The sequence below is a fragment of the Zea mays genome, chromosome 3 (genome assembly GCF_902167145.1).
Source record: "Zea mays cultivar B73 chromosome 3, Zm-B73-REFERENCE-NAM-5.0, whole genome shotgun sequence".
Taxonomy (NCBI): domain Eukaryota; kingdom Viridiplantae; phylum Streptophyta; class Magnoliopsida; order Poales; family Poaceae; genus Zea; species Zea mays.
The window spans coordinates 129,563,067-129,577,155 of NC_050098.1; the positions used below are offsets into that span (position 1 = coordinate 129,563,067).

General features: G+C 49.1%; 1 protein-coding gene across 1 annotated transcript; it reads left to right on the plus strand.

The window, feature by feature from the left end:
• The first annotated feature begins 3,179 nt into the window (after positions 1–3,179).
• Positions 3,180–4,416, plus strand: LOC103652180 (two-component response regulator ORR6-like). Its single transcript, XM_008677818.1, has 2 exons — positions 3,180–3,548; positions 4,366–4,416. Exons 1-2 carry the CDS (start codon positions 3,180–3,182, stop codon positions 4,414–4,416), a joined length of 420 nt encoding a protein of 139 aa, XP_008676040.1.
• Positions 4,417–14,089: the final 9,673 nt, after the last annotated feature.

Below are 14,089 nucleotides of genomic sequence, written 5' to 3' on the forward strand. Positions count from 1 at the left end.
TTTCTTGGTGTCCAGGTCGCGGACGACCTGTTTTTGGGGGAGGGGGAAATTATACTGATGCATTTGTAGGAAAGGTATACCAGAGAAGGAATCACCAGGAATAAAGGAAACAACATATAAGGAATAAAAGAGACAGCAGATAAGTTTCTATATTTAGTCAATCAGCAGATAAGGAATAAAAGAGACAGCATATAAGTTTCTATATTTAGTCAGTCTGTTTTCTAGCAAGTTGAGAGTGATATGATTTGTTTCTATATTAATCTGGGCTCAGTCTATAAGAGACCAGGGGTAGTTTGTACTAGGGATTATCAAAAGAAGAAAATCTCCTAGTCCTAGGAGGTTGCCTGGGACGCACTGGAGGAACTCTCCAGCGTCCGGAACGCCACCAGGAATCCTCCTCCCCCTTCCCACTCCTATTTCTTGCGTTCTTGTCCACAACCTCCTGTTGAGCCTCCATCGAAAGGAGGGAGTCTGCATCACTATCATGGTGAAAAAACCTCCACCCTGAATCACAGCATTGCCCCTTAGGTCCTCTGCACACAAACCTAAATACGTAGAACTCCTAGCAGACCGAAGCAAGAAGCATACCAAATGACAATTAGCTAGCTCCCTAGCTGTTGTATACGCGTACGTGTGAAGGTCGATCGTCGAGCGCGTCTTCAGTCCAATCCTTTGACAGCGTGGTAGCAGCAGGAATTAGGTTTTCTTGATGTATTCTATTTTGACTTGGGAATTGGGATTGGTTTGTCCAGGTTCGATGATGGCGTACACAATCAGAATAGACCAGCAGTCGTGTGCTGCGACGCTAGACTACCATAGCATTGTGCTAACCAAGCCAACACTGATTGGGTCATTAAGGTCTGTTTGGTTCACATGTGGATTTTGGGAAATCTGATTCTAGCTGTGAGCAAACTAAAACATGTTTAGTTGAAACAACTATGAACTATATATTGCATGCTAACTTATAACAATGATATTGGGGATCTGAAAAATCTGGGATAGAATGTGATTCTTAATTGAATTAAAGGAATCTATACATAATCGATTTTAGTATTATATCTGTTTGGTTGAGATTCTAGATTTTTTTTATAGTGAATCTGGTTCAAGAAGCTAAATCAAACATACCCTAAGTAGTATACTTAAATATATACTTATATACTTGGGTGTGGACCCCAACATTTTATGACCCTGAGCGGCGGTCCACTTGGCGCCCCCTCAGGTCCGCCCTGATGCCAGGCCAGCTACGGTTGTGGTGGCTCCACACACCTTGTCGTCCATTCAGTTTGCAGTATGCATCATACCACTACTATTTGAACCTAGGCTTTCTTTCAGTGTCAAGTACTGATATCACTCAGGTTGCTGAGTTGTTGTTGTTGTTGGAAAAGATCTCGTTCATTGTGCCGAGATGATTTCTCAATAACTGGTGCAGAAATAGCAGATGATATTGTAACAATTTCGTCCACTGAGGGAGGAGTTTCAACAACACTTGGAGATCAGATCCTCAAATAAATCTGAATGTTCTGAAACGTCTATCTGCTCATGATTGGTCTCTGAACGGAACACATTGACATCACCTGACGGTTCAGGCAAGATCACTCACTACAAAATTCTGTAAACCCTATCTGTAACCGCTCAATGTAATCCAATCGACGCCCATGCATAGACGACGATTCTACTACTCAATGCGTGCAACCACTCAAATAAATGGGCACAAATGGTACAAATATACAATTTGACAAGCAAATATCGTGAACCACGAGCATTGCATCTTGGCATGCCTGCAGAAGGTTTGTTGAAACCTACTCACAGGCTCTACATACTATAGAATATCCCTGCAAGGGTTTGTTTACCCTCCAATCATGCCTAAATGCGGTGAGAGCGTACGGGCGTGGCTGGTGCTGAAAGGCGGGGACCGCCTGCGAGAGCGAGGCGAGCGCGCGGCCTAGCTAGGCTAAACTGGGCCGACCGGGCTGAAAACGGTTTTTTCTATTTTCCTGAATTTCTAATTTTTTTTCTTTTTATTTTCTCTATGGAATTCAAATCAAATTCAACCACAATTCAAATACATATAATTCAAACATGTCATCAAACAAAAAGGAATAATCTAGTCTCAGCATGATGCAAACATTCACATATACCCTAGGTTTTGATATTCTCAAGAAAATAATACATCTCCCACATAATTAACCCAAAATCCTATTAAAGAGAATAGAAAAGAAACACTGTAGAAGTGAGAAAAGAAGTAACCTGAATTTGCTAGGTATTTAGAGAAGAAATTTTATGCCCCTAAATTCAGGGTGTTATACTCGTGCTTTGCTACGGTTTTTATATATCATATAAATAGGTATTAAGATATTTATTCAAATATATATTGTTTGTTTCTAAACACTAAGGTACATATGGTCATGTTAGCCCCAAATTTTTTGAGCTAGGAGTGTGGGTTCGAGTGTTCGCTCTGCACTTTTTTGCGCGGTGTGGTAGGGTGGGGTCGGGTTCTGAGCGGGTGCTTGGGTCCACAAGGCAGTCCCTGAGAGAGTGGCGGGAGAACCAGTCAGAGAGTGTGGGGGTGGGCCTAAGGTGTCAGCGTGTCCATAGGGCGGGCAGTAGCTGAGTGAGGGTAAAGCTGTGGTAGCATCAGGTGCCCATATTAAGTTCTTAATAGAGTGGTATATATATATATATATATATATAGTATTTAGAGCTCTGGGCTCTATTTAACTACAGGAAGCCCCGACCAGGTGCGCAGACCGCACCGGACCCTTTTTGGCTTATTGTACCTAAATGTGCTTACGCTAAATTATAATACGAGTTATGTTGATGTGTGTATCAGTTTATGCAAATATAGTCTGCGCATATTACGTGCATCGGGCCCACGGCCCGGCCCACGCGTTCACAATTATTCAGTCCCACGCCGACACTATAAAAACACCCCCACGCCGCCAGGGATTAGGTTTTAGCGGCGGCGGCGGTTCCCTCGGGCGTGCGAGCGGCGGTGATCCTGGGGGCCAGCAGCGGTGTCGCCTCGAGGCAGGAGACCGACGGCGGCGCTCCACCAGGAACGAGCGACAACGACGCTCCGAGGCAGGCGGGCAAGCAGTGACGGCACTGTCGAAGCAGACGGACGACGACAGCGCACCCTAGGCCTGACGACAACGGCGATTGTCCCGTCCATCTCTGCGATGGCCACCGCCGCCGCCGCTCCAGAATCTGTGGCGCCGTCCCTTGCACCCAAGGCCAACGACAGCAGGAAGTCGGTGGTGCCCATGGACGCGTCGGAGCTGGAGAAGCACGTGCTGGCGGTGGACGACAAATCCGTGGACCGCGCCGCGATCGCCAGGATCCTGCGCGGCTCCAGGTACAGGGTGACCGCCGTGGAGTCGGCGACGCGCGCGCTGGAGTTGCTCGCGATGGGCCTGCTCCCTGACGTCAGCATGATCATCACCGACTACTGGATGCCTGGGATGACCGGGTACGAGCTGCTCAAGCGCGTCAAGGAGTCGGCGACGCTCAGGGGCATCTACGTTGTCATCATGTCGTCTATGACCATCGTGATTTATACATTTTCAAACAAAATTTTACGATATATCTTATTGCATTTTACGCTTCCACTAAAAAGCAAGTGCCACATTCGTCGTTACAAAATAGATCATTGATTTACGCTAAAATTCGTATCCATTTACGCTGTTTCGGATCACGTTTTACGCTTAAATCCACCTGACCTAGAACCCGAGCACGATCGGAGCGCGATTTTCACGTCGTAATTTAGGCCACATTCGTCGTTAAGAAATAGATTTATGATGTACGATAAAATTTGTACCCATTTACGCTGTTTGGTTCACGTTTTACGCTGAAATTTGACCAAGCCAAAATCCGTGCACGATCGAACGTGATCAATTTTCACGCCGTAATTTTCGGACCCCAGCTGTTACGAAACATGTCTATAATTTACGTAAATTTCGTATTCATTTACGCAGTTTTAGCTCACGTTTTACGCCGGAATCTGCCCTAGCCAGAACCCGCGCACGATTGGGTGCACGCGATTTTCACGCCGTAATTTTGGGCTTCGTTTGCTGTTACAAAACATATATATCATTTACGCTAAATTTCGTACTCATTTACGTTGTTTTAGCTCACGTTTTACGCTAGAATCCGCCCGAGCAGAACCCGCGAACTGCGGTTGTAAATTAAAATTTATTTCCTTCTACTAATGCTCCTCAAACCGTAACTGTCCCTTTATTTACGCGATTATGCAGCACGTCTTTCCTTATATCAAACCGGTCAAGATTTATATAATGCATGGTTTATGCTATCATGTTACACATCGTTATGCAGTCGTAAACGGTTTATTTATGCATCGTTATGCAGTCGTTAACCGCCGCCAATATCACAGATACGAACGTGGACGAGCGGCTGTAAATGAGAATTTGTTTCCTCCCGTAACTGTGCCTTTATTTACGCGAACGTGGAGCACGTCTTTACTTATCTCAAACCGGTGGATATTTAAATGTTGCATGGTTTACGCTATCATGTTACATAGCGTTATGCAGTCGTAAACGGTGTACACGTGGTAATATTCGTTCCCGTGATTCGTGGCCCAAAAGATTCCTTCTATGCATGATTTATGCACATTTCTACATATATTTATGCGTGCGTATATCGCTTGTCACGTCTCATCCGGAATTCGTGGCTATCATATGCATGGCTGACGCATGCTCGCGTACAGTGGGCCAACCGCGACCTGGTTGGCGTCCTGGCTGGGGCTTCCCACACTAACGGAAGCCCAGGGCTTCCATTACCTCTTCCATAATATATATATATATATATATATATATATATGGAGAGTCTCGAAGAGACGGGCTCATCGCAAAGAGTCTGTCTCTTCTATTTTTTTACTTAGTTACTTAAAGACTTCTCAAGAGACTCCATATTAAGGCTTTGTTCGGTTATTTCCAATACACATGGATTGGATAAGATTGAAAAAAATTCTTTAGAAGTTTAACTTGTTTGGGATTCAAACTCATCTAATCTCACTCAATCCACATAGATTGAGAGCTAACTGAACAAGCTCTAAATGAGTTGTACCTGCCCTTAATAAAACTAACCAAAGTTTGCTCGCTCCTTCACCGACCTATGAAAATATCCTTCGAAGTTAAGTAGACAGCTTTTGTATCATAATCTCCTATCCTGTCCTTGCCAGCTAACTGAAAGTCTGAAGTGGATCCGACGATCCGTGCCCAACTCATCGCCAAGCTTCACTGGTTGAACCTCGGCAAATAAAGAAGCAGTGAAATGGCAGTTAACCGACTTTTTCTACATCACCTTTATAAAATGTTATCTTTTTCGTAGGCATTGGATCGAGTGGAGGTGAAGGTGATCCCATGATATTGATATGGTTGTGTCATCATCATTGTATAAATTATCTTTGATCGATTTCCATGAACTTAACATATCATACGCTAATCGCGAAGCTGCTCCGTTGTCGATCCATTACATACCAAGACCATGGGTGTTAGGTAGTACATCATAAGTTCATTTCTTAAATGAGTGATTGGTTTGAGCAATCACTTCATCGAAAATAATGTGGTGTATCATGAGTTCATTTCTCATATTTGATAGAATGACCTCATTCCTTGTATTAGTTCTAACTAACTAGCTATAAAGAATGAGGCGGTGATAAATCAACTCATTCTATTATACAAACCAAACAAAAAAGTGAGAAGATGATGGACTAGCTTATTTCTTAAACCAAACACACTATAAATTTGGTGAGATGACCCCATTATATTCCTCGTGTTAGTATTAACTGACTAACTATTAGGAATGCGGTGATGATAGATGCCCATTCCACCACAAACCAAATAAAAAAAGTGAGAAGTGAGAAAATAAAGAACTAGCTTATTCTTCAAACTAAACCCCTTATATATTTATGCCGAAGGACCAAGAAAACTAGAGAGGATAAACGAGAGTCAATAAATTTTTATTCCAGAAAATTTCCAACACGGTCAGTTTTAGGAGAAAATATCAAACCATATCAAACGATGTCTAAAACTCTTGAAACATGAACCATAGAATTACAACACCGTATGGAAAATGCTCACCAAAAATCAGCTCAAAATTCCAAGGTGTTTATACTGGACCATCCGAAAATCATATCAGACCATCCGTTGATGAATAGCACGTTAAAAAAAATGATCAAAAGATCAAAGCTGACTCAAATAAAATCTGATTAATGTCAAACTTTGAACAAGGTTCTTTAGAGTGTTGGGAGGGTATCCCTAGAACACCAACACCTAGAACAACTCACAATTCCATGGATCTAATAATCCATCGGACAATAGGGTTTTCCTAATTTTGCTGCAGAAGATTAATCTAAGTGCTGGCAAGGAATGTATTCAAATCGTTTGGCAAGGATGATCCTCAGAGATCATAGCATGTATCCATCCAACCAAACTAACCCCAAACGTGTTGGAACACAAAATCCAACAGAAGAATGAAAATAGGGGAACAAGAGAGGGGAAAAAATCCAAAATCAAAGCAAGCACATGAAGTTTAGAGAAAATGTTGTTTTAGTTCAACCCTCATAGAGGCCTGCACGGATGATAGGATTACACTGTTTTAAGATTCTATCGGTGGATCTCACTCACTAAAATAAAACTAGGAAGAGATAAAACCTAAGGACTAGTTTGGAAGTCCAAATACCGGAGAGGATTAGAGGGGATTTTAGCTCCTCCAATCCCCTCCGTTTTTGTGGCTCCCAAACTAGTCCTAAACTAGAGGAAGGGAAAAAATGAAATATTGGAGAGATGAAGCTGGTTGAATCATCCTCCCTCCTATTTATAGAGCTATTATATATTTCCAACTTGCTCCTAGATAATTAGAGTGTTATAGTCCAATTCAATAAAATACAAATACGATGGCCACATGCTCTCCAAAACTTTGCTTTGCATCAACATAAGCTTTATGATGGCTCCACCTACCGCCTCTAGTTCCTGTCAGCACCCCACTCGAGTTTTATGGCACAAACCCAAAAAATGTTGTCAATGGTTTTGAGACCAAACCGCCAAAATTCCCATGGGTAGCGTATTTGGTGTGCTCCCTCCATGATCTTGATAGTGTCACCATCAATCCTCGACTTCCTAATTAATCATCATGTCCTACGTGGACCCGACTTGACTTGATGTCTTGATCAACCATCGTCTTGACTTGGTCAACACGTTCTACTCCTCTATATACTTTTGCACTTGTCGATGTCCCTATATGTCACCACTACAATCAGTTCTTCGGCTTCTTGAGTCCCTCAGTTCGAGCTTTGGCATTCGTCCTTCATCATTCCAGGTCTATTGGCACAAACAATGGTGGAACCAGGTTAGAACTGAAGCCTCGCGTCGGCTGTCGGCCTATCCTCCCACTGTATTTTAGATATACAAAGCTAAAATTCTTTTCCACCTGTATCCTCACCATATTTTTTTGGACAACTTTTGTATTATTTTTAAAATAAGTTTTGGCTCTAAATAAATTATGTCTTCACCACTAACTATAATCGCTCTATTTTTTTTGCATATGTACTGCTTTCAGTCAAGCAATGGGCAGCAGTTTCAAACTTTAAAAATCAGCATCCACACATTCCCTAGGTGTAGCAGGACATATTAAGTTCCATGCCAAAAAAAAAACATCAGATAGGGAACAGATTTAACACTTTAGAATTTCATCATATAACATGACGGTCTTGACGGCAGAGATTATTATGCAACGATTACTGAAGAAAATAGAGCCGTTTTAACAATTGGAGGTGTGTAAAAATTCAGATTTTTTTCGTGAAAAGAGACAAAACGGGCTCCCAAAGTAAAACCGGACGATGGATTTGTTTCATTCAAGAAGAAGCCTCATATATAGCGGCCAAGTCCATAGAAACACTCTCCTCTCCAAATCTCATGTCCTGGCCACAAGGAAAGCTTGCGCCCTGCACCCAGACTGACGGAGCGAACGCCACCACACGGCAGGACGATACGCTGTGCGCCTCAGCTATGTATCAACCATATGTTCACTGCCGTACAGTTTGGTAAAGAAAGATATGTATGCATGCTTTGCGTCACATCAATTTTGGCTGCTACTTGATATTTTTGTTTGCTTGTCTTTTCAGCACGCACTGCATGTTAGATATCAAGTTGCATTGGGTTATCCTAAATAAAAAATATAGAGTTAGGTTATCTTTACAAAGCAAGATATGGGCACAAATCATAACAATGTGTTTATTTTGGTTTGCACATTATAAATATATCTGATCGCTATGGACTCTTCACAAATTTGCTTCGCGTCAATTTTAGCTTTTGCGATAACGTCACATGCTCCCTCTAGTTCTCGTTGAAACTCCTCCCGAGTTTTGAGTTTTGTGGCTTGGACCCCAAAATAGTTTTTTATGGTTTTGAGGACTAAACCACCAAAAAAATATTTGATAGTTTTGAGGCCTAAGAGCAACTTCAAATGGTTGCTAAAAAGTTTTCCCCAAAAGATGATTATTGGGGACATGTTAAAAAAATTTAGAGGTGAATTATCATGTATACTTCAACAGTTCACTTAAACAAATGATGAAAAACTGAAAACTGGACCAAATAAAAAAACCTACCTCCATCTAGTTCTGTTTGCGCCTGCAGTTGAATAGCTTGCACTGCAGACACTGGTACGGGAAAAAATGGTTAATGAAAGAACAGCTGAACAAATTGATGACTAGAAATGGTGACCGATATCTAGGCCGACGATGCAAGGAGCTTAATGGAGTCAATCTCAGCCACAATCTGTCTTACAGACTCACAGAACATGTCAGTAGCAGGAAGATAAATCAACTCGCTGGGACTGGGAATGCCAATCATTCACCAGAAACAAACATCAGCAAGATGATCCGCCCTGCCACTGCTGTTAGAAATAAACCCGGCGTGTGTGTGCACGACGCCGGTGTGTGCGTCGTGTTTGTGTTGTGCGTGTGTGCATGCCTGGTGGCCGTGGAGTAGCTTGACGCGTCCGTTGCGTGTGCAGCTCTCCTAAACTCGGCACTGCTTCCTGCACTCACAGGAGCGTCGCCTCCTCTTTGGCTTCGACGAATAGTGCCTCCTCCTTCTTCGGCTTGGGGCAGTCCCGTGCGAAGTGGCCGCGGTTGCCGCAGTTGAAACACTTCCTGATCGACGACTTTTTCTTTTGTCGAGCCTTCCACTCAGCCTCCGTGAGAAGGAGCTGGTCGTCGTGCTGTTCGCCGCCAGCACGAGTGCGCCGCCGGGAACGCTCGTCGAACGCCTTTAGTCTACCGAGCGCCTCCTCGAACGCCATTGTCTCGACATCGCAGAACTGCTCGATGCCTGCGACGGCGGGGAAGAGCCGATCCGGGACGGTGTCGAGGAGCTTTTTCACCATGGTAGCGTCGTCGAGCGTCGCGCCAAGCCCGGCGTAACGCGCCGCCATACCGCTGATTTTGCCGGCGAAGTCGTCCAATGCCTCCCCGTCCTCCATATACAGCTCGTCGAACTCCCCCTTGAGCGTGGCGAGGCGTGCCGTCTTGACCCGATCCGCCCCGACGAAACGAGTCTTGAGGCTCGCCCACACCTCTGCTGCCGTTTTCTTGGTGGAGACCTGCATCAAGATGTCATCGGGCAGAGCTTGGAGAAGCTGTGCCCACGCCGTCTTGTTCTTCACCGCGTTCACCTCGCCATTATCTGGTGGAGACACGGCCTCCCAGAGACCTTGCGCGTCGAGGATCGACTCCACCTTGATCGCCCACGCCGTGTAGCTCGCCGGCGACAGCACCGGGTATGACATGGAGACCGAGCCCCCTGGCGCCGTGCGGAACCATCGCCATGGACTCGGACTCGAGGTAGTAGCGTAAGATCTTGGGCATAAACTGGCTCTGGTACCAAATGTTGGAAATCCTAAGCGCTCAAACACTCAAGAACTTGAAGAACACAAAGGTGGAAGTGCAAAGACAAGCACACAAGCAAATGACGCACGAACGTCCGGTGCACGCACACCGTTTTCCCTATACCCTTCACTGTGAACGGAGGAGTACAGTTTGTTTTATAGTAGCAGACTACAGCGCTCAAGCCGGCATGGCCACCCACCGTTCGCACTACGCGCAAGCTACGCGCACGACGCGGCCATCCTGACCATTTCGTGCTTAGCCACAACCGAACTCTACGCAACTAACACAGAGCAGTGGCCACTCATCTCACCCATGCATGCATGTAGCTGCACACGCAACGGACGCGTCAAGCTACTCCACGGTCACCAGGCATGCACACACGCACAACACAAACACGACGCACACACCGGCGTCGTGCACACACACGCCGGGTTTATTTCTAACAATTGCTGCCGCTGAGATGAAGTTCCTAGCGCATTCTAGAAACATCACGTGGGAAAGGATGCTGGGACCGATTGGGGGGATTGGGGGAGGCGGTGAATCACGAAAATATGCGGGACGATGGGTTCTGGATTAGCGTCTGCGAATAGTTAGGGAAGGTTTAGGGGGGTTGTTGGACTTGTTTTTTCCTTTTTTATCTCTCTAAAAAGATATTAGAGGTAAGATATAGATGCTTTTGGAGTTGCTCTAAACCACCAAAACTATGGTGGGTAACATATTTGGTATGCTCCATCCATCCACAATTTTGACAAGTGTCACTGTTAATCCTTAATTGCCCGATCATCATGTCTGTCGGGGACCATAATTAGGGGTACCCCCAAGACTCCTAATCTCAGCTGGTAACCCCCATCAGCACGAAGCTGCAAAGGCCTGATGGGCGCGATTCCGGTCAAGGCTCCGTCCACTCAAGGGACACGATCTCGCCTCGCCCGAGCCCAGCCTCGGGCAGGAACAGTAAACCAAGGCAGATTCACGCCTCGCCCGAGGGCCTCCTCAAGCAACGGACGCACTTTCGACTCGCCCGAGGCCCAGCTCGGGCAGGCTTCGCGGAGAAGCAACCTTGGCCGGATCGCTACGCCAACCGACCGTATCGCGGGAGCATTCAATGCAAGGATCGCCTAACACCTTATCCTGACGCACGCTCCTCAGTCGACAAGGCCGAAGTGACCGCAGTCACTTCGCCCCTTCGCTGGCCGACCTGACAGGAAAACAGCGCCGCCTGCGCTGCTCCGACTGCTATGCCACCCGTCAGGGTGAGGCTGACAGCCGCCAAGACCGGCCTCAGGCGCTATAGGAAGCTCCGCCTCGCCCGACCCCTGAGCTCGGACTCAGCCTCGACCTTGGAAGACGGTCTCCGCCTCGCCCGACCCCTGGGCTCGGACTCAACCTCGACCTCGGAAGACGGTCTCCGCCTCGCCCGACCCCTGAGCTTGGACTCAGCCTCGACTCCGGAAGGCGGTCTCCGCTTCGCCCGACCCCTGAGCTCGGACTCAACCTCGACTCCGAAAGACGGTCTACGCCTCGCCCGACCCCCGGGTCCGGACTCAGCCTCGACCTCGGAGGAGCCTCCGCCTTGCCCGACCTCGGGCTCGGACCGACCACGTCACAGAGGAGGCCATCATTACCCTACCCCTATCTAGCTCAGGCTACGGGGAACAAGACCGGCGTCTCATCTGGCTCGCCCCGGTAAACAAGTAATGATGACACCCCGCGTGCTCCATGACGACGGCGGCTCTCAACCCCTTACGAAAGCAAGGAGACGTCAGCAAGGATCCGACAGCCCTGACAGTTGTACTTCCACGGGGCTCAAGCGCTCCTCCGACGGCCACGACATCACATGAACAGGGCGCCAAAACCTCTCCGACAGCCACGACGGCATGTACTTAGGGCTCTGGCTCCTCTCTGCTAGACACGTTAGCACATTGCTACACCCCCCATTGTACACCTGGGCCCTCTCCTTACGTCTATAAAAGGAAGGTCCAGGGCTCTCGTACGAGAAGGTGGCCGCGCGGGAGAACGGGCCGACGCGCAAGGCTCTCTCTCTCTCTCCCTCGCGAACGCTTGTAACCCCCTACTGCAAGCGCATCCGCCCTGGGCGCAGGACAACACGAAGGCCGCGGTTTCCCCTTACTCTCTCTCCCCCCTTTGTGTTCCATCTCGCGCCGACCCATCCGGGCTGGGACACACAACGACAATTTACTCGTCGGTCCAGGGACCCCCCGGGGTCGAAACGCCGACAGTTGGCGCGCCAGGTAGGGGCCTACTGCGTGTTGACGAACAACTTCCCGTCAAGCTCCCGATGGGTAGTCTCCAGCAACCACTCCAACTCGGGACGGTGCTCCGTTTCGGGAGTCTTGAGTTCATGTCCCTCGACGGCAGCTACGACATGATACTCCTTTCTCCGCCGTGCGACAATGACAATGGTGGCCGTCAGCCCGCCCGCCGGCGGCGGAATCGACGACGTCTTCCCCACGTGGCGGAAGAGCAACATCCGGGTCTGTCCCATCACCTTCCCCGCTGACGGAGGAGGAGGCGGGGAAGGCGTGGCCAACCAGGAGGCGGCACCTCGTCGGCTGTCGAGCGAGTCGACGGCGTCGGTGCCCCAGCGGGGGACACGTCGGGCGTTGACCTCGCGTCTGAGACGAAGGCGAGCGTCGTTTCCCCGCAACACGCCAACCCCAAGCAGACGGACGACGCCAGCACGCTCGCGAAGGACTTGCTGGGCGTTAGCCTCGTGCCTCAGACAACGGTGCAGCCCGTCCCTGATGCGACTTCGTCACCACCCGTCGATCAAGAGGTACCGTCCATTTCCCATCCCATGCCTTTTAGATTCAGCTGCGACCCACCAAGCTACCCCGCTTCGGTGGACGCTTTCATAAAGGCATGTCCAAACCCTCCGGGGTATCATATGCGGTCAACCTGGGACCGACTGACGGCCGTCTCGACCTACGGGCCCCTGGGTTCCGAGGAAGATGACGAGCCCGACTCTGGTTGGGATTTCTCTAGGCTCGATGACCCCAGTGCCATGCGGGGCTTTATGACCGCATGTGACTACTGCTTCTCCGATTGCTCCAATAGTGGCCACAGCCTCGGCGACGAGGACTGTGGCCCAAGTCGCGAATGCTTCCACGTCGATCTAGGGGGTCTCGACGAAGGCAACCATCTTGGTATGCCGGAGGACGGTGATCCCTCTAGGCCTGCGCCTCGCGTTGACATCATTCGGGAGCTAGCTGTGGTCCTAGTCCCTGTGGGGGGTCAGGACGCACAACTCGAGCAAATCCGCGAGATGCAGGCCAAGCTCGACGAGGAAGCAGGACAACTTGTGCAGCTTCGGCAAAATATCGGGCAGGAGTGGGCAGGCCGAGCACCGGCCAGAGAAGCACGTCATCTGGCCTAGGACGTCCAGCATCGCATTACCGACGATGCTAGGGCGAGGCTGCCCCCAGCTTCCAGTGGGGTCGGCCAGAACTTGGCTGCAGCAGCGATACTGCTCCGAGCGATGCCGGAACCATCCACCACCGAGGGGCGGCGTATCCAGGGAGAGCTCAAGAATCTCCTAGAAGATGTCGCGGTCCGACGGGCCGAAAGCTCTGCCTCCCGAAGGCAGGGGTACCCCCCAGAGCATCGCGTCGCGACTTCCCGATTCATGTGGGAAGCCTCGGCCCACACCGGGCGAACGCGGAACACCGCGCCTGCGGCCCCGGGTCGCCTCGGCAACGAGCACCACCGCCGCGACCGTCGAGCCCACCTCGACGAGAAGGTGCGCCGAGGCTACCACCCCAGGCGTGGGGGACGCTACGACAGCGGGGAGGATCGGAGCCCCTCGCCCGAACCACCCAGTCCGCAAGCTTTCAGCCGGGCCATACGACGGGTGTCGTTCCCGACCCGGTTCCGAACCCCGACTACCATCGCCATGTACTCGGGGGAGTCAAAGCCGAAACTGTGGCTCGTGGACTACCGGCTGGCCTGCTAGCTGGGTGGGACGGACGATGACAACCTCATCATCCGCAACCTTCCCCTGTTCCTCTCTGATGCCGCCCGAGCCTGGCTGGAGCATCTGCCTCCTGCGCAGATCTTCAACTGGGATGACCTGGTCAAAGCCTTCGCCGGCAACTTCTAGGGCACATACGTGTGCCCTGGGAACTCCGGGGATCTCCGAAGCTGTCGCCAGCAGCCGGGAGAGTC

Excerpts from the sequence above, each read along its gene's own strand:
- LOC103652180 (XM_008677818.1), top strand. The coding sequence starts at position 3,180 with ATGGCCACCGCCGCCGCCGCTCCAGAATCTGTGGCGCCGTCCCTTGCA. Across the intron at positions 3,549-4,365 it reads TCATGTCGTCTATGACCATC|TCGTTAACCGCCGCCAATAT; the intron begins GTGATTTATACA and ends ATCGTTATGCAG.